We start from the raw sequence: 21,618 nt of genomic DNA on the forward strand, positions 1-21,618 counted from the left end.
AATTTGTGGAATTTAGATTTCATCGACATAGAAAGTGACAAATCTGTCAATCAGTTGGATATGCGTTTGAATTATCAGAAAGCTAACATAATAGAAGTTTATTTCCTACTCCTGAAATTTACCTACAGCATCAGCAGGTCAAAATTTGCTCTTGTCAACACAATATTTCACTGAGAATTTTCATTTTTCAAATAATAAAGGTATAACATGTAAAGACAGATTGATCTCACCAAGCCTCGCTCATTTATACTGTCCTAAGTTTTCAATATTTAGCACTTAGTATGTGATCAGCATCACATCAATTCAAAAAATCAATGAAGGGACTTTCAGATGTCCATCGCAATCCCTATTAGGATCCTCCAACTAAAGTAAAATGAGATGAAATGTTTGATTAGTGATAGTGATATAAAAAAGCAGAATATATATATATACATATATAGGTAATACTGGACATTTAAACAAGACAATCATTATCCTATTATTGGTTTCTTCCTAAATGTACTGCTACTCCATCAAATTGCTTCAAATGGAGCTGAATTGAACCAATTGTAATGCTACAACTTAAGCATTTGTTAAATAAACCTAGAATTATATGATTTGTACTGTATTTGCAGAAAATCTAAGTGGTGTGACTTGAAGTCTCTTTTGTGCCAGTTTTGGTGTGATTTATTTATTTATTTATTTATTTTTTGCTACTCAGCTCTTTGCAAAGCTGCCACCAGGGGGCAAACATTCCTGTCTTGAAAGTAATTGTTCTCTTTATGTTTCTATGTATTACCTTCACCTTCTCACTTTGCCTTGCTTTTCTTCCTGAGGGGCACCACTAGCTGATCCTTGCCAGCTGCATTTGTATTAGTTATTATGCAATGTGACTAATTCACTGTAGTTGGCAGTGGCACTTAGCCTAGATAATAACTAAAAATCTACATTTTGTGCTGATTTGTATAAAATGTTCCCATATATTATGTTTTGATGCAATTCCTAGTGTATTTCCTGCACATGATGGCCAAACAATGCCATTATTTTTCAACATTGCTCTTAATGCAGTAATTATGTTCTTTATATTCCCAGGGAGATACAATGTCCCTGTATGATTTATTTAATCAGAAATAACATCCCACAGTAGATGCAACTGTGGTGTTTTTCATGTGATTTGTGCATAAAATTTTCAGTGACTAACTTTTTGCTGGGGCAGATGCATGTGTTACACACCAAGGACGGGGACTGTCGCCATTTGGTTTGCTGGTGAGCAGCCCCCGTCACTTCAGTGGTGGGGGGCAGACAGAGAGGGCTAACCTTGGAATCCCCTCCCCCGCTGCCACATTCTCCTTTGTCATACCACCACTTGTTTTTCAATTTGTCCAACAGGCCCTGCTCGTTGAGTTTTAACACGGCCAGGTTGACCGCATTTCTTTAAGTTAAAAAAAAAGGGGAGGAACAGATAAGATAGTTTGGTCAGAGCAGAGGGTGGAGGAATAAACAGACAAGATGGACACGGACGACTATTGGAATGAGGAAGAGGGGGATGAAGGAGGCTGTAACAGGATGAAACACTCAGAGAGGAAATATGCACCCCAGACAACAGTCTCTCCTCTGACGGATCTTTTCTCACACGGCCTTTCGCTTTTGTAATTTTCCCTCCATGTTTTCCTGCATGTGCTACTTAAGCTAGTCTAACGCACTCTGGAAGCCCTCAAGCTTATTCTTGTTAACTTGGTGTATTTAGCCTGCTTTCAGATCTCTGGTCCTTGTGTTTCTTCTGATTTTTTAATTGTAAGTCAGGCTTACGCATGGGGGGCTGATAATCTTTCAAAATGTACTGGACTGCTAAGGTAAGGACTGGATTTACCTTGAGGCAGGCAGACACCGTGCAATTTTTTCAATCATTGTACTCAGTTCAAGCTGAAATTGGGCGTCTCAACTGCAGAGTCTGAATGTGCGCGGCTCACGATTCATGTTCTCACACTATACGGACCGACACTCTGACACGACCTGACTGCTCACACTGTATGTCCATACGCGACACGTCAGAGTCTTGTTTCTGGAAATGCAACGTAAAGATAAGAAGAAGAAGAAGAAGAAGAAGAAGAAGAAGAAGAAGAAGAAGAAGAAGAAGAAGAAGAAGAAGAAGAAGAAGAAGAAGAAGAAGAAGAAGAAGAAGAAGAAGAAGAAGAAGAGCTTAAAAAATATAAGGTGGCGATGTGATGAACCAGGAACTGGCTGGACAGACGTGGGCAGTACGGTCCGTTAATTCTACAGTAGTATTACGGTGTTTGCGCATGAGCGGTGTGAGAGTTTGAGGTAAGCCGGTCCGTGGCACTGCTTCAACAGTGCGAGACTCTCACGGCCAAGATTTCAAACAGGTTTGATTTTCTTGTGACCATACGATTGCTGACCGGGACCCCATGTATACTACATGATGCACGACATACAATTAAGCCAAGACTCGGCCCAACCTAAAAAATAAACGCACGGGTGAAGAATCGGCTCAGAATGGGACAAAAATCGCAGTGTATGCCCGCCTTTAGCAGCAACAGCAGCGGTTTTTGGTTTTAACTTCAACTCACACAAAGCAAAGTAAACCCCACCTAAAAAGTACTTCAGAGATAACGTGTGGGAACTGAACACTGAACACTAAACACATGAAGTCAGTGATGATAACCAACATTTAATTGGCTAAAACCAACAGGAAATGATTTCTGATTAATTACATGCATTTTTAGACAATAATAGATCTCCCTGGTGAGGCGTTCAGGGCACATCTCTCCGTAAGGAGACCCCGAGGAAGATCCAGGACACACTGGAGAGACTATGTCTCCCGGCTGGCCTGGGAACACCTCGGGATGCTCTGGGAAGAGCTGGACGAAGTAGCTGGGGAGTGGAAAGTCTGGGCTTCTCTGCTAAGGATGCTGCCCTCGCGACCCAACTATGGATAAGCGGCAGAAGATGGATGGATGGATTATAGGTCTCCATTTCCAATAGACTAGATAAAGTAGATCTCTGTAGCTTATGTTTAAGAGTCATTTGTCTTGCTTTTCTGTCCTTGATGAAAGTATAATGTACTGTTGATAAACATACAGTATAGCTTACTATAGTTGCTACTGAATCATCAGAAGGTCTCATTAAACACAGCCAGGCTATAGCTTTGAAAGATGTAGTAGAGTTTAATGAATTTAACAAAGGTATTACCATAAGTCATGGCTAAGGGAGCAACAATACTGCTCCAACACATGACAAGTACTGAGGGAACCATTGGTACATGTCCTTATTTTATTTGTATTTTCATTTGTCTTTAAAGTTTCAACTTTATGGGTGTCGAGGTGTCTTTGTCTTTTACAATTCTTTCTTAAATCCTAAACTTTTAAAAGCCTTCCTGTGAACAGGTGATGTGAATGAGCATTTTGCTATAAACACTTATTGCTGTGCATCCGGGACCTGTGCATTAATTAAATGTCACAGCAATCAATGTTGCTGTGTGTCCATGTTAAATAAATGCTAAATAGATAAATAAATACTTGTGTGAATGAAACATCAGACAAGTCCAGTACTAACTGTGCAAACTGGTAAATGATAATGCAAATTATCATGTTCTGTGTACACTTAATAGCCAGTTAAAGTTTACGTGCCTCTAAAATAAAGTGTCTAAATGCTTTATCGCTTTTGTACTGTACTTTTGTATTTCTCCATTTACCTTTATCTCTTTATTTTCTCAGGGACTTGTTGTACTACAATAAACTAGTGTATTCAGTCCATGGATATATTTCCCCTTTCCCTTGTTTTCACTGGCTCTACATTTGTTCCTGAGCTGTTGTAATCAGACATGCTAATCTGCACAAAAAGGTCAGTGTGTTCCACACTTACAGGTTCTTTCAGCCCCCATTGTTTGCTTTCCTGTCTGAAAATCATCTTAGACTCTGCAGGATGTTGATGGTGTAAGAATGATTTTCTCACACAAATACAACACAACGTCCTGCTCATGTTAATCCTCTGATATTAGAGAAGGAGAGAATGTAATCTGCGGTGATATCATCTATAAAGCCATGACTAATTTAACAAACAGAAGAGGGATGAATGAAAACAGATAAAATACTTCTGGCAATCAGGAGAATAACAGTCACATCTAAAATAGCAGTACTTCAGAGAGTTCACAATACTATAGCAATAATCATCATTAAAGCATTCATTCATGCTTCTCATCATTATCATGGAGTCTTATTGTGGATTAGAGCACAGAGAGGAGAGGCAGGCTCACCTGGCGTGCACACATGAACGCGGCTGTTTTTCCGAGGATTGAGAGAAGCAAGAGACAACAGCGGAAAGCCCTGTAAATGTGCTTTCTACGGGGCTTTAAACAGGAAGCCATCCACATGCTGTCTTTAACTTTTCCCACAAAAACAGAAAAACCTTACTGAAAAAATGATCAGAAGCAATCTGACTCGGGACTGGGGTTTTACGCCTTCCGCCACATGCAGGGGAAGTTATAGGGCTACATTTGAGGCAGTTTCTGTGCTTTGTGTTTTGCCTTTAATATGGCAACTCAAAAATGTTGAGAAAGAGAGATGGAGGGAGAGAAGAGAGTAAGTCATGCAGCTTTGCTGAATTTAGTCAATTATTTTACCACAGTTGGCACTCGTCACATTGAAAAGGCAGTGTATCTCTATGCTGCTGTGACATCAACCTGGAAAGTGGATTATAGGCATTGCCAGCACAGCTCAATGAAAAATATTGGGACTGTCACTGTAGGCTCACATTACCAAGCCAGAGAAACATGTGTTTGCTGAATAAAGAACGAAATGTAATACTTCGGAAGATTTTTACCAGTAATGACTTTCTCCTTCTTTTTCTCCATTTCAGACTGTTTCTGCATTTATTACCTAAAAAGACGAAAGAAAACGTAACATCCCAGGGTGGTGTATCATTAACTACCAAGCAATTTGATTTAATATGCAAAACAATTCTTTTACTTTGTGATTGCGTGTCTCTAAGTCTTACCTAAAAGTCCCCCCATGAGTCAGCCCCCTCGACTTCCTGTTTACTTCTCTATATGTGCCTCCTGTTTGTCTATAAATTCCCCCTTTGTGGTTCTGAAAGCTGTGGCAACAGTCTGATGTTCTGCCCCTCCTCGCACACAATGCATTTCTTCCATCATCAATCATATTCAACATCAAGATGAACCAAGACGATGAGACACGAGACGGACACAGTCACAGGAAACAGAGTTACCTTAAAGGTGGCCCTGAGGAGAAAAAGAGCAGTAGAAAAAGCAACACAAAAAAGATCACAAGCACAAGAATTGGAGAGCAGAGACACGAGACGAAGCATGCTGTAATGTAAGGTAGAAGAGAACCATGTGCAACCAAAGAAAACAGATACGAGCAAACAAAGGTACAGTAAATAAAGAAAAATATCAAAAATAAAACAGCAAGCAAACAGGACACTTGATGAAACACACACAGCACATCCACATCCAGTGTCATTCTCTTTTTTTTTAATGCTGCAAAATGAAACCATACGACACATGCGTTTTCATCATTTGAATAGATCAAATTCAAAAAGAGCTTTTTTTATCCACCTTATTCCTCACACTTATGATTCCCTTAAACAGACAAGAGCAGCTTCCACTATACTGAACTCTTACAAGAGTTTGCCAAGTCAAATGCTAATGCTAACTGTCATTTTTAAAGCAAATGAGTGGACAGCACCTTACGAACCATACAATAAGATTAGCTAAGCTTCGTTAATGAAAGGCTGATCTGACACAGGGACTATAGATCATTAAGTAATAAATGTTTTCAATTCGACACTACAGGCAGTGGACTTACGAACAACCTTAGAGCAGCACATTATGCCGGGAAGTGAGCCACCATGGTTGTCATTAACATACAAATACATTTTATAAAGTATATGTCAAAAAAGTCAAAAGTCAAAGTCAGCCTTATTGTCGATTCCAACAAGACATGTAGGGAATCCAAATTACTGTTCTCCACAAGTAAAAATATCATCCATTAAACTCACCAAGCATTAGTAATGTTTCTCACAATTCAGTCAGTAATTGGTTCACAACTAAGTTTCTTCAAATCTCAAATCTCCAGAAAAATTTTCTGGCTTTCCTGTCTAAAGTTATCCATCTTGGTCCTGTTTTAAATTTTTTTTTTTTTTTAATCTTTCCAACACCTGTGCCCGTATTCACGAAGCTTCTCAGAGTCCTCTCAGGAAGCTCCCAACGTAGCCTAAAAATTCCTAGCAAGGAATCTTGGCTTAAAAGTGATTCAGGAAGTTTCTGAGAGCAACTGAGATTTTTTTTATCCTAGTGAGGAGGTGTGGTTGACCCTGTTTCTGGGTATGATGCAGCTAAAAGCTGTCATTGGTTGTTAGAGAAGAAACTCCTAATAATGAATGAAGAATAAAATCAACGGATCATACTTTAAGAAATGTGTAAGCGTGAAATCAATTTAATTCAGCAAAATTAAATTAAATTGGTAATTGATATAGTAATTGTTCCTGTGGGAAAATAAGACTTATTTTGTTTGTTTTTAATTTAATTTGAAATAGGTAATTAAAAACCTATAAATTATCGATGGGGATTAAAATGTTGGTTTATTTACAACAAACTATTCAATGGGGAAAATAAATCACGAAATTGATGACACCCAGTAGGAGGGGCTTTTGCTTTAAATACAGGCTGCTATGGCCTAGTGGGGAGAGTTGGTTCTGCGTTACAGAGCAGGTAACACCAGGTTTGATGACTGAGTTGGTCTGATGAGTCACGAAATGACTTTTATTCAGCCTGTTTCTTTTTTGTTTCATTGTAAATATTGTAAATAGTCTTTTTTTCATCATTGTTTTCTTGTGCGACACCTTTGGAGGCCACATGTAAATAAATTCAACCTCACTAAATCTTCTGACTACGCCTGTCTTTTGCCAACTCTTTGGAGTGTTTTTGGGAGGACCCCCCCGACACACGGCTTAAAATGTTTGAACCTCATTCACATGCCGATTATTACATTGATTAACTTAGTTAACTGTCCACGTTGGCATATTTACCGCTTTATGTATTTGATGTTAATAATGGAGCAGACACAGCTGTCAGTGATTACTGTGATCGCTGGCGCTGCTAATCAATACATCGTTCCCTCTCCTTTGTGGCGCAAGACACACAAGAAGTGTGAAGCGCTGTTACCTGCTGCAATCAAAGCGAGGGCGGAGATTATTGCACACAGAAGGGAGCGAACAAATCACGAAGTAATACAAGGCTGCTATTACATTACGCTGTGTGAGAAAAGCCAGAATCTAGAATAGTTTTATTGCCAATAAGAGTCTAAAACAATACAACTTGGTGGATGGTGTGAAAAAACTAAAACAAACCAGAAACACTATAATAATATTAATAATAATAATAATAATAATAATAATAATAATAATAATAATAATAATAATAATAGTAATAATAGTAATAGTAAATATAAGCCAGTAGCGTCTTATTATTAAACCACTGTTGTTAAACATACAGAGAATATCTCTCTGTTTCAGACACTTTTAGGCTTCTTAAAAGTCCTCCTCACTACTCCTAACAGTTTTTCACATTAGGAGCTCTCTTAGGGCCTAAGATGCTTTGTGAATTACTTTTATCTGAACAAGGAAAAATTCTAAGAGTGACATCACTAAGAGCTACTTTTAGCCTTAGGATGCTTTGTGAATACGGGCAATGAACGTTAGCTTCCTCTCAGGCTGTTAGCCCAACACCTACACGGGCTCAGAGGGGACATTTTAGAGGGTAATATTTTATCTTGATGTTAAGGAAGTTATTGTAGAAAGATTATATCGATTATTTACAGCACAGCTCCAAGGAATAGGGTGGATATCTCCTGCATTAACACATTTAAAGTTTGTTAAGTATGAGCAATAATTTAAACTTTTGGGTCGATATGCTTTCACCATGCAGCAGTGACAAGGTGGATTTAGTAATAATAGTATAAAAGGCACAGCAGGGTAGGTGGAATATCGCAGCAATAGTACAGTATCAGCCTTGTTACTGTTTCCTATTGTTACACTACTCCACCCACCTTAACTGTGAGCCTTTTGGAGTAGCAATGCCATATCCTTTGGAATCCAGGTTCCCCCCGACTTTCATGGTGTCACAAGGCTTCCGCTGCTCAGTGTACTCGTTCATGGTGGACTCCAAGAGGAAGGCGTACTTCCCCTTGGACTTTCGTACTCTTGCCACGCCCTCTGCCGTAGTTTTGGTGAAGACAGTGGGCTCAGCAGACTTCATATATGACCACATCTTCTCGTATACAGCAATTTTTGACCTCTGGGACAAAGAAAAGGCAAGATGAGAATGAAATATATTATTTTGGTATAGGGTCTGGCAAGAGTTAGGTGACTGTAAAGGGATTATGGGGATAAAGATCTGATAGATCATTGGGCATAATTAAAAACATGGAAAATTGCATGAATAAGCAAAAAAAAAAAAAAAAAAACAATTATTTACCTAGTCTTACTGGAAATAAATTTTTAGCTAGAAAAGATAAAAACATTATGGTTGAAGAATTGTACTCTAGAGTACATAATATAATAATATTTTTTTACAAAGACGAACAACTGTACTGATCCTGAGATGATTTCAAATGTGTGAAAAAAAACCCCCAACTATTTTATATTAAAATTGCATAAATTATTGATTTCATAAATTTAAAAAGTTTTGAATGTAGCTAAACATTTTTGATGAAGGAAAACAAAATCAAATAATATTGGTTTGATTTGATAAGACATGAATATTGTTTAGCATTGTGGTATATGTACTTTTATCTTATATACATTTAAAAAAGAAGGGTAATTTTAGTATATAATTAAAAATACACACATGGTTCATACAATAATACATTTAAAAAAAAAAAATCCAATTTTTATTTTTATTAAGTTAAAATGATACTAGAAAACATTTAACATTGTTTAAATGAGTTATTGGTTTTATAATTTGAGCCAAATTAAGGTTTGATCTATTGTAGAGGAATTTACTGTTGCCATTTTTCACTCTTAAAAGTGCTTGAATGAAAATGACACTGCTGATTGAGACTTATGCTCCATCCTTTATTTTAGCCCTCTGGCATAAAAGGACATTTATAGTACATTTAAAATGTACACTGTGTCTCCCTTGACAAGTCAAACATCGATCTTCCTGGGAAAAAAAATCGAGTTTCAAAGTAAAATCTGAGCTGCCGTGTACAACAGGGAATCTAAAATCATGTTATCAAAGGAAAGTTTGTGAAAATCCTATACCACTCCCTGTTGTGCTTATCTGTACATGAGACGTTAGTACACGTGTCAATAGATTTTCTTTTTTCTTCCCTCCAGTGTTTGTGTGTGAACTCGAGAGGGAAAATTATAGCAAAGGAGTCAAACTGTCTTCTTTCTTCTGTGCCTCTCCTGGTGATGAAGTGTTATTTAGTGGGAGACAAGCCAGTCACTACGGCCACTGAAATAGGACCAGGGGGATGCGGTGCATGGTTTACTGAGGGTGTTTGTAGAGCATGACGGACACCGATCCCATAATAATGTCACACAGATCCAAAAGGACACGAACGCTCCGCCCTCACCCCTTCTCCCCCTTTTCTTTCTCACTGTCTGCCAATTCCTCTTATAGATATGCTTAGCCTCTAGTCCTTTCAGAACATTTACAATGGTGGTAATGATGAGGATGAAAGCTCTGTGTGCATCAAGCAGGTGTGTAACATTGGAGGGACAGATGTGAGACAATATGCTCCGACTTTGTCAAGGATTTTTACCAATAAAGGAGGAAACACACGCGTACGCACACAGACGCAGGATGTGTAGGAAACATTTGCGGTACAGAATGTTCATGTTATGCCACGTGTGCTTACAAATACACTTAATGTACCAACTTACACACACACAAACGTGCACACAGATAATTAATGGAGGTTGTGAATCTCCCTCAGCTGCGAGAGAGTAAATTGCTTTTTCACCCTCTGTAGATATCAGCCCGCTCGTTATGTTGATGATGCCAAAGCCATTCATGGGATCACAAACTGTTTCCCACTACCGGACCCTTTTCACCACTGCCTCCTTGTCCTCCCAAATACAAACAGTACTTGTAATGCTTGATTGTCCAGCCATTTTTTCATATCATAAAGGAAAGAATTGTGTAATAGGACTGGTTTTATTTTCTTACAAATGAAGTATCAGGTTTTTGCACTGAGAGAATGTTTTGCTGGTTTTAATCCTTGAATAAACTTTTCCATCAAACCATCAAACCATCAAAGATGGAAAGGTCAAGGGTTAGGTTCCCTAAGGGCAACTAGTGCACTTGCTATTCTATCCTGCTTTGCATTAAAGTGTAATAACTCACTGTAACATACGCTCCAGCCCTAGTCTCGTCCTCTTTAGGCTAAATTCACCTCTACGCTGCTGCTTTCATGAATTCAATGTCACAGAGATTGGGAAAAACAAACACATTGCCACTTAATATTACCTGAGACAAATTGTTTCCACCAAATGTTCAGTAAATCTGCAAAGTCTACTTTGACAGGAAGGCATCAAGAAAGAAAATTACAAATAAAGTGAAGGCTGGATGTTTCAGCGTCACTCAAAAAAAATATAAGCCCCATTCAGTTTGAGATTAAGATCAATCCATTTGTTCCCGTTCTCCAGCCTGGGACCTGGTAATTCAGTTTATACCGTCATCAGTCACACGTCCTTGCTGCATCTTTAGCAAGACCTTTTAATAACGCTTTGGGCTTCAAAAGTAACTAGTATCTGCCTTCCTGATATCTACTTTTCTTTATATTTTAAAAGAATCAGGAGTTACATAAGGGACCACTTTAAGATTCCTTCTTCTGTTGAGTAACTTTACGCTATTGGATTATCTTGAATGTTATGTCGATTTTGCTACGGAAAATTTCAGATTTAATGGTGGATTGAAGGGTTCTGGCATGGACCATTGTCTTCAGAAAGATTTTCACATCAATCAAAGTTTTGGGCTATTTAAGTGTTGGAGCCCAACTGTTGAACCAAACCTAATTTTCTCCCAAATCTTATCCAATCCTTTATTCTTTTTGATTGCTTCTGTCTTGCTGAGCTTTCCTGTTATAGTTGCACTTGAGTTCCAACATTATAGCTTCACTGTTATGTTTCCCTTTAAGACATTGTCATAGTGTAGTACAGTGTATTGTATGCCTTTACATTACTTTCAACCTACACCTTGTCCAGGTTGTCTTTGCATTACAAACACAAACCATTGCTCCACAGAAGCACAGAACTGTAGAAAAAGCCTTCTTTGATACTGACACTATTACATTATCAACTGTATATCGTTCTTATACTTTTAGAGATTTATTCTTTTGTCTAAACCAGTGGTTTTCAAACATTTTGGGCTCAAGTACCCCCCTTATGTCCGAATACTACATTTTAACTCTATGAAAAAACAACTATAGACCATAATGATGGAATGAATGAGCGATAACACACATTTTAAAGAATCTCATTTTGTAAATATGCGGAATGAAACAGTATTTAGTGCTTTCTGAATGTATTCGTTTCTATAGTTTTTATAATTTATGGTCATCTCCCTCCTAATGTGGGACCAAGATTGGTCCTTGCATTGCCAGTTAATGTTCTTTCTATCATTATTTTGTGTATTGTGTTGTTGTTTGTCTGTTTTTTTCATTATTCAGTATATATTTCTCTTATTGGGCATTTTTTTGTTGTTGTTTTTGTGTGTTGTTGATATTATTTAAAATATTCTATCTCAGTGTGTGTTTTTGTTGTCGTGTCTTATGTAGTTTTGTATGTTTCTCTGTTATCTTTGTCTATTTTGCAGTGATCTTGTATAGTTTTCTGTCATTTAGTGTGCCTTTGTTGTAGTTTTGTGTGTTGCTGGTAATGGTAAGTTTTTTTCTCTCTTACAGTGTGTGTATTTGGTGTAATTTTCTTGCTGTGTGTCTGTTCTTTTTACTATTCAGCATATTTTTCTCTTATTTTGTGTGTTTCCGTTGTTGCTTTGTGAGTTGCTTGTTTTGTGCAAGATGGAAAGGAGCTATCAATGTATAATCTAGGCTTTCTGGATTATGAAAACAAATAAAAACCAAGGCTAGCAGGATTAAAAATATCAGCAGTGAAAGCAACACTTCTGTCCCCAGAGAGACATTATAGCCTTCTATCAGCCCCAAGTCAACAACAGTTTATGTCTTTCTTCTAAAAGCCTAAAATCTCTAAGGGAATCAAGTAGGTGAGAAGAGTGTGTGAGTTCATACCCTGAAGAACTCCTTAGTAGAGCCTGAGTCCAGGGTCCCGTATGCAATCTCTGTCTGTTTGGCCAAATCCTCTGCACTCTCTATTGGTGACACCATCCTCTCAACTGTAAGGAAGGCAGCCAGGTTGGCTGTGTAAGATGAGATGATGATAAGAGTGAAGAACCACCAAACACCTCCAACAATCCGCCCAGACAGGGACCTACAGAGAAGAGAACAGGAGGGAATTATTTAAAGAAAACAAAGAAGGACGTGAACCAGGAGAAGCCAAAAGGAGAGCAGGGTTTACGGGTAAGAAAAATAGGTGGATTTACTTAAAATAAAAATAAAAAATAGAAAAATAAAATGGAATATTGATAAAAGTTGATGACACTTGGATGATTCTGTTGATATGATTTACAATAAAACAAGAACAGCAATAATAATAATATCTATATATATTTTTTTACACAAGCATGTAAAAGACACAACACCTGGATATATAACATTTCCATTCAGGACCACACATTTAGCTCAGCAGCAACACAAAACACTACCTTTTCCGCCTGTTTTTTTTTTTTTTTGTTTTTTTAAAAAATTATTTTCTTTCTTTTCTTCAAGAATTTTGCAAAGCTCAAATTAAAAAAAAAGAAAAAAAAAACATACTTTTTCACACTAACAACTGTTTCCAAAGCTCAGTTGTTTGCACAATAGGGTATAGTGTAAAGCAAAATCAATCAATCAATCAATCAAACTCAAACAAAGGCTCCATGTGTCTGGCATCTGCATATTATATATACTGTACATATATTACTGTAACTTTGCATAATCATTCCACAAGTCTATCTGTTTGATACTCAAACGACTTTCACCGAAACACAGGCTAGATAGAAAATGCAGTGTCTGTGATACGCCACAAAAGACTGATGAAAAATATTGTTTATATTCAATATTTAAAACGGAATCTGTTCTGAAAAGTTAGCTGCTGAAAATAAACATCCCACTTTGTTTCCCCCCCTGGCTTAAAGTTAACTATATATGCACATCCACATGTGCATTATTTCACTTTGAAGATGTAGCACACCATCAGTGTTTAGGACACATTGGACAGTTCCTACATTCCACTGAGCAGCTGTGGATCAGGTTGTAGAGCAGGTTGTTGAATTATCCTACAGTTGGCAGTTTGATCCAAATTCAAAATGACCATATGCTTCATCAGGTGAGACACTTTGCCTAGCATGGCTAAATGATAAACTCCCATTAATGGCGTGTGTGTATATGAAATTGCTTTCATATTGTTTAAAAAAAAAAAAAAGGTTTCCCAAATAGATGATGCTAATTTACTTCAAAGGCGTATGACAGAAGCGGCAGTGAATAAATCTATTAAAGCTGTTTAAATAGGCTCAAAAGTGTCTTTAAAGTCAGAATAAAGATGATTTCAACTGGAAATATCCCACAATCCAATGAACGTCTTTAATCAGCAGCACTAAGCCAAAAAAGACCACAAACATCAGCAGGGAAGTGAAAAAGTACATTTGGGGCTAAAATCAGCCAGCTGTCAGAGATACAGAAATGTGTGATGGAGTATAAACTGCCAAAAAGTACACCCAGCTGTCCAATTTTACGTAACTCGAAAAACTGTCGAGGAAATACTCAAATCTGTGGCTGCTCGCCTAACAAAACCAGTATCAAAGTGTTCTCTCAGGTTTGGTGCTACATTATGGTATAACTTTAAGCCCTAATGGAGTCTGAGCAACAATAAAGTGACTAGAAAAGCATGAAGCAGAGCTGATAAACAGAGGTGAATGTGACTGATTACAAGTACTCACATTACTGTAATTGAGTTGCTTTTATGGGTACTTGTAATTTTTCGAGTATATTTCTAAATTAGAATTTTTTTACATGCATTTAAGTACGTTTTAAAAGAAGTAAAGTAATTTGTTACATTTCTAAACCCTAACCGTTACTGAGTAAATTATTTTATTTTATTTTTTTGTTTTAAAATGATCAACGGACATTGTGAAACTACAAAAATGAAATGACCAGACAACAATCAAAAGCATAACATCATAGCTAACCAATCAGATTAAACGTAATGCACAGCATCAAAAACAGCATTTAGAGTTCATAAATGTACTGTAGCTAAACTTAAAGCCTGAGAATCTTATTTATTTTTAATTGAATTAATTGGTTATTTTATTTAAAAAAGAATTGTACATTTTGACAAACAGATGAAAATAAATGAAGTTCTAATTGTTCAAGTTTATACATGAGATGTTTACTGTATGGAAGGGAACCGTGGCAAGATTTATTACCAAAAATAAACATAAGTGGGGGTGAATGTAACTAGTAACTTTAACTTTGAGTACTATTTAATTGAGCAACTTTTTACTTGTACTTCAGTATTTTATGTATTTTATTTATTTATTTATTCAGTTTATTTCCAACATGGTTACATTCACTTTTTTTTTTTTTTTTGTACATGCTGAAAAAGGAGACGAGAGAAGCAGTTTGCTTATCTGGGTCCCGTCCCCTGTTTTACCATCGCAAATTTACATGGGTTTACATGTCTCTCTGGTCAAACATTCTTGAGTTGTTCTGAACAGTCCTTTTTTGTGTATTCTCATATGATGATAAATGACTTACAAATACTTGTACGTGAGTACATTTTTTATCAAGTAACAGTACTTCTACTTGAGTAGAATATATCAGTTCTCTTCACACCTCTGCTGATAAATAATACTGCTGACGAGCTGGAGAAAATGTGTTGGGTTAAATATCACAATGGTCACCATGGTGACAAAACTCAGACAACTAACTGGAAAATTGTTTACTGCACATTGTAGGAATGCCATCCAACATCTCGAATGGAGCAATCCCATAAACAGCTAAAATACAGTGCAGGACCTGAGCTGACAAGTAGAATAAAGATCAAGCCATCAAAAGAAAGGTGGGGGATGTTTTACAACGTGTTTTCTGTTTGATGGACTGGAAATTCTCCACTGTGTGCCCTGTACGGTACCTTATACGTGATTCAGATAAAGTATTATGATGTTCTAAATACATAAATTAAAGATAAATGAATGGTATGAGCGATAAAGAAAAAAATTTCATTATAATGACGCATTAATGTCAGCAACATTGTGTAATGAACACATCAGCTGAAATACAACCAGAGGATAAATAGTGATATTACTTGGGGAAGCAGCTGCTGGAGGACGTAACAATGTTGAGGAGTGAGTTGTTACAGAAAAGATTCAACTTGAAGGAGAAGTGAGTTGAGCAGAGAAAAGAGGAGCGCGAGGGCTCAGAGGTGCACCGAGGCCTGTCTTGGCATGAATTGTCACCTTTCGGAGTAACTGCACACACTGCTGCTCTGCACACCTCTTACAGTAATCCACACACACAGACTGTGGTGGATGTCCTTGAAGCTTTGATGTATTTGAATGGATAAACCTGGACTCCTCGTGAGCACTTCCTTTAAACTAAAACTGAATTATGCTGCAAGATTCAACACAACTAACTTAAAGGGAAGGTATGATTAAAAATCACTTTCTAATGGTTTTGTTACAGTGATATTCATCCCTTTAGCCTCATTCAGAGGGACAAAGTTGAAAAAGTTGTGTTCTCTCCCTCCCTTGTTATTCCAAATTTTCTCAAAAGTCAGCTCAAAACGGGCGAGTTTGGTTTTACCCGGCACACGCCGAAACTCCTCCTACTGACAATCCTCTCTCCTCCTACCATGGACATAATACACGCCTCCTAGAATGTGAGCTCCTCCCTCTCCAACTATCTAACAGCTAAAACAACACTGCGGTTAAATATAAAATATATATTATACTTCATTGCCATATATGTAAATGAAGAATGCACTACTGGACGCCCAAACTACACTACTTTTTCTGCTGCCGATCATGTTGGGAGTCACTGCTTGGAGCCACGGACCCATTGTTTACACACCTCAGCTGTTAGCACTCTGAGCTAATGCTACACCAGCCTATGCAGCGAGACCCGACATCGCTTGTGAACTGAGGAGGAAACGATGGCTCACAGCGCTATCAACGGACTCGGTTGTGGAATTGGAGGGCTTCCAACTTGTACACGGTGACGGACGACAAGGGGCGGTAAGTGGAAAGGAGGGAGTCTGGCTGTGTTTGTGTGCGAAAAGGAGGAGCTGCTGCTCCTGCTACTCTAGTTCTGCAGTAACGCGCACACACTTTTCTGACCCAAAATCACAATGGCTGCTTAAATAGCCATGTGTTTTACTGAAATGTGCAGTTTTTTGGCTGAAAACAATAACTCTTTAGGACGGTAGCACCTGACGAGTCGGGTTCAGACAGATATTTAGAACTAGTGGTCGGTTCGGTCACATAGTGTCGTTTGCGCGCAGCGTTCTTCCTTTCCTGCTGCAGCAGCTGTAGCCCTGAAGAATGCAGCTTTAACTGAAACAGTGATAGCAGGATCCACGGTGCAGGGAGAATGGAGCAGTGGAGGACAATTATAAAGGAACACATCATTGAAACAGTCCTTTTTTCTGCACAATAACATGGATTATCCTTACCTTTAATACATGGATTAAGTAAATAGATCCGATGGGTCTCTTGTGTTTCACTTTCTCTTGTTACCCATGCACTGATCTGATGTTGACATTAACAATTTTTTGTTAATAAAATCGGTGCTTACCACTAAAACAAGTAAACAAGTAAATATGTAATTTCTTGAAAAAAAAAACAAGGTTTTCACTTTTTGAGTCGGACTTGGACGAGAAAACGCAGCGCAATCCGTACTCCATCTGAGACACGGTATTTATTTACTCGCCGTTCATGTGACAGTTTACTATAAGACCTGTGCACATGCCACACATGCATCTGTGGAACCAAACAGTAGATTAGTCCACTATGCTTGTCTTCTTTCAGTCTCCAAGCCGTCTTCTTCACATTCTTTTTTATTTCCGGGGTTTTGGAACGCCTCTCCAAGCCGTCAAGAATGCGCACCAGCATCATTTGACGTCACCATCAGCATCATTTGACTTCACGTCTGCAGAACTACATGGAGAAATCGGCCCCAGAACAGCAGTACAAAATGTATCGCACGAACTGTTCAAGGCAATAGGGAGAAATGCAATTTGAGCGCTTCATCAACCATTAGCATTAAAAAAGACTTAAAATAAACAAAATAAATAAACAAACTTGGCTGATGGCTGCAGTTACCCTAGCGGCCATCGTGTCACTATTGAATTTTATTTCTTGATACTGCCTTTACGCTCCTTTAATTAAGCATTTAAACCACGCCAAATAATATAAAGAAAAAAAGGTAGACAAAATAAAGCATTTCACTTTGTTGGCTACTCTACAAAGACTAGGCTCTACAAGGTGAAGATGTTTAAATAGGAGTTTCTTTAAGCTGTGAAGCATTGTTTCAACTGTTGGCAAACATTTAAACACTTTATAGTTTAAATAACTTAACCCTACCGTAACTAATTTTTTGCCTTTTACGCAAAACAGTTACCAGTGTTTTCCACATTTAAGGCTCAAACATACTCAGGAAGAATGTACGCAGAGCAGCCTTAAGGCATGTAGGTCATCATTTTAACACTGGTCTTGGGTCAGTATCAGTCGAGTCATAAAACCCAGGTATCTGTATCAATATCGGGACCAATAAAGTTGGATCGGTGCATCCTTACTTTGAACACAATGTTCTGAAGCAATTCTTTTTTGTTTTTTTCCACTAATGGAGGCAATAATGATATCAAACACATGGAAAAATGAGTGCTAAGCTTTAAAAACCATAATAAAGAAAGCTTCTGCTAGTTTATAAATACACTGTGTGACATCAGTATAATATTAGTACTCATATTATGAGTGAGGAAGTCTGTTACACTTTATGTGTTCACTAAAAACTTGGATCCTTACTTCCAATAACAGACACAATCTGATGGCTAAAATCTGCAGTGAATTGTGATTTTTTTTGGTATTTTTTAATTGAGAAATGTGTATTTTTCGTTCACTGGAGTTTGGAACCTCTGTGACCAAAATTTCATTAGACAACCACACAGTTAGTCATCGGTTGATTATTGATGTATCAGAATTCAGACCTTGCTGATGCATTATTTAGATATTGTGTGTGAAACGTTATGTAATATTAATGTAGCCCTACACACAAATGCTCTAAAGTTGACCTGCAAATTTCTAAATATTTGCATTGCTATTGTGTTTTCGATGTTTTTGTATAATGATGTAAATGAAAATATCAAATTGTGAAAAAGGTTTGATAATAGACACACTAATTCGTTCACATTAGACCATTGGCTTCTTACTGCGTGTATCCTTTAAGTTGTTTGTCTCCTTTTACCACTTTGAGCAGCCCTCGGAGGCTAATGCAATACATTTAATTGCAGCATCTAGCAAATAAAGCTCACAAATAAATTATTTCCTAATTTCCCTCATTTTAAGTTAATGGTATAATTATCCCTTTCATCTCTATGACAGCAAATATGCTGTTAAACCTTGCAGTAAAGCCTCAGTGGGTTATAATGCTGTGCCAACGAAAGAGAATTGTGAAGAAATTACTGATACTTACTGCATTAAAAGCTTATTTGTGACAATAAACAGTGCAGAAATGTGGTTTCACACTTGCTATTTTTTGAATTATTAAAAAGAAGTTTGTTTTGAGTGTTGTTGATACAGCCTGGCTGAAGCTTTTAATCTGAAAGAATGCCTAAAATTTTTTTTATCTCTGTGAATTTGTAAGTGAAGATCCCACCAAGGACAGGGGGGAATAGATTGGTTGAAGACGCCATTATTACCATGCTGTCGACTTCCAAATGTTGTCCTTGATTTTTTATATATTTATATATATGCGTGTGTGTGTGCGTGTGTGTGTGTATGTGTGTAAATGAGTAAAAGAGTGGGATATAGTGTCTGGCCTTGAGGCAAAGCGGGAGAGTATGTTTGCCTTCTGGCACTTGATTTAGATGAGACCAAGTGCAAAATCATACATGCGCACACAAGCACCCGGTATGTGCACGTGTGTAATATCCCAGTACAATTTCCCAATGCCTTTTGAGGTGCATTTTGAAACACATGGGTGATCCTTAAGAGTGATGTCTCAGTTCTTTTTTTAATGATGTTTCTGTGCAAGTGTGTGACCCGTGCAGTGTGTGTTGGTATGCAACAGGCGAACCCTTCAATGGAGGGTCATGTATCATCCATGATAGCCAACAGATTGCCTCCCCAATCCTCTGTGTGAAAGATTAATGGCATGCTGTTCCTCTTTCTTACACTGACACACTCACACTGTCACACACTGACTAGTACGTGCATATTCCCATGCACACTCACACATGGTTGAGAGATATCCTATTTGTTTTACATTGTAATGCTTTCAGATTTTCAATGTGTGAACGCGTAAGCACATAACGGTTTGCATGCATCTAAAGTGATGTTTTTGTCTTTTAGCCATTAAATAGATCTTAACAATATATAGTATGGTGCAAACACATTTCAATGTTTCTATGCTGCAAGTGTATCAGGACATTTGTGTGCTTTCTCATGTCTTGAGACTAGTCCTTGCTATTTTAGGACACTAATTGCACACCAGCTAGATAACAGTGAACGCAGGAATTAAACAGAAGCAATCTGTTGCGTTGCCATTCTGCATTTACACTTTAAACAACAGTTTGCGCCTCACTTCCCCTGTGAAATTAAAGGCTAGATTATTACTTTAGAAACAAAATAGGAGGCACAATGAACTGTTCAATTCCATCTTATTATTTCATCTGAATGTCAAGGTTAAGCTTTGAGAAATGTGCTGTATATATTTATTTTGTCTTCTTTACCTACTTGTCTTATACAGTGCTGGCAGCTGGAGCCTAGACTAGCTGACTCAGGTTCATTCTGAATACAGCTTCTAGGGGACACCAGCAGCAGTGGAAGTTAACCCAAATAATCCTAATATTGTGAAGTAGCGATACTACATAAATTAAAGCAAGACTTCAATGTCAGCATAGGGTAAATTGCATTTTTTTGATGCTGTAACACAGGAATTTTCCCATTGTGGGTTTAATCTAGAGGAAAATGGAAACCCATTGCAGGGGCTTAGTTCTCACTGGACAGTAATAAGTGGTAACAGAAAATATTATAATGTTTGACATAAAATGTAAAAGAAATCAGTTCACAGACAAGCTCAGAATGAACTGATAGGATTCTTAGTTATTATTTTCTTAGCTGTTTTTATTTTTACATGTACTTCAATATACATCCAAAGAATCTGCACCAATATGTTTAAAAATTACTTTTCAGACCACAGCAATACTTTTATTCTGAAAAATAATATCACAATATCAAATCTTGTACTTTGAACTTTGTAGCCTTCTTGTACGATCTACTGCCACCTACTGGTATGAAAGACTAATTTAATTACACTGCCTGCAGATGTTTTTACTGATGCTCAACAAAACAAAACAAAAATATTTTCAGAATTGCAATAAAAATAATAGCAACGTTTGTGTACCTACAAAGTAAAACTGGATGGTTTTCCCTGAGGAAAACTGGTAATCTCTGACAGAAGTGTAAAGAGTACTGATATAGCCTACTCAGGTAGAAGTACTGTTACCTGATTGAAATTGTACTCAAGTGCAAGTATAAGTAAGACTTGCATAAAATACTTAAGTACAAGTAAAAAGTAGCTCAAGTGAATAGTACTCTAAGTAAAAGTTACAAGTTACTTTTGTTTATTGTTGGCGATAAATCTTGCCACGGTTCCCTTGCATACAGTAAACATCTCATGTATCAACTTAAAACAGGAAGAGACCAAATCTACCACAATTGAAACTTCATTTATTTTCCACAAAGACATCTGTATAAAATAAAAGGTTTGTCAAAATGTATAATTCTAAGCTGTTGGAGAGATTAAAACAGCCACAATAACGAGGAATGCATCACCTAGTGTGTTGTGAAAACCGTAAGCAGATGCAAAAAGCACTAAAGGTAGGAAAGATAGGGAAAACGAAGGTACAAGCCACAGAATAGTAGAGTAGAAACTCCCAGCGTGGTTTAGTATATGGTGTTCCTACTAAAGTGTCCACAAAGGAGATAACGGAGGAAATGTTTGGGGCAGAGATCATGAGGTGATACGGTTGAAAACTGGTCGTTTTGGAGAAAGATGTGACAGTTTATCTGTAATGATAACATTTAAGGTAGCTTCCATGCCAGCTAAGGTTTATATGGGTTACCTGAGCTACAATGTAAGGCCTTATGACCCCTCACCACTCAGATGCTATAAATTTCAATGGCTTGGTCACATAGCTACAGCGGTGTGGGAAATACAAATGTGCTGGTGAATATGAATATGGGATGTGTGAGGATAGGGT

General features: G+C 37.5%; 1 protein-coding gene across 9 annotated transcripts in view; it reads right to left on the bottom strand.

Annotated features, from left to right (window-relative positions):
- The window catches only part of gria4a (glutamate receptor, ionotropic, AMPA 4a), a 116,682-nt gene that overhangs the window by 6,691 nt on the left and 88,373 nt on the right, over positions 1–21,618 (bottom strand). For 5 of the 9 annotated variants that reach the window (XM_028465535.1, XM_028465532.1, XM_028465540.1 and 2 more), the window contains exons 14-15: positions 12,273–12,471; positions 8,064–8,311 (exon numbers count right to left, since the gene is read on the bottom strand). In XM_028465535.1, coding sequence (XP_028321336.1) covers positions 8,064–8,311; positions 12,273–12,471 — 447 coding nt within the window. Of the gene's footprint in view, positions 1–1,296; positions 1,412–8,063; positions 8,312–12,272; positions 12,472–21,618 lie in introns of all 9 variants that reach the window. The other 4 variants (XM_028465534.1, XM_028465533.1, XM_028465538.1 and 1 more) reach the window with 2 other exon arrangements.

This window comes from Gouania willdenowi, chromosome 13, assembly GCF_900634775.1.
Source record: "Gouania willdenowi chromosome 13, fGouWil2.1, whole genome shotgun sequence".
Lineage (NCBI taxonomy): Eukaryota > Metazoa > Chordata > Actinopteri > Blenniiformes > Gobiesocidae > Gouania > Gouania willdenowi.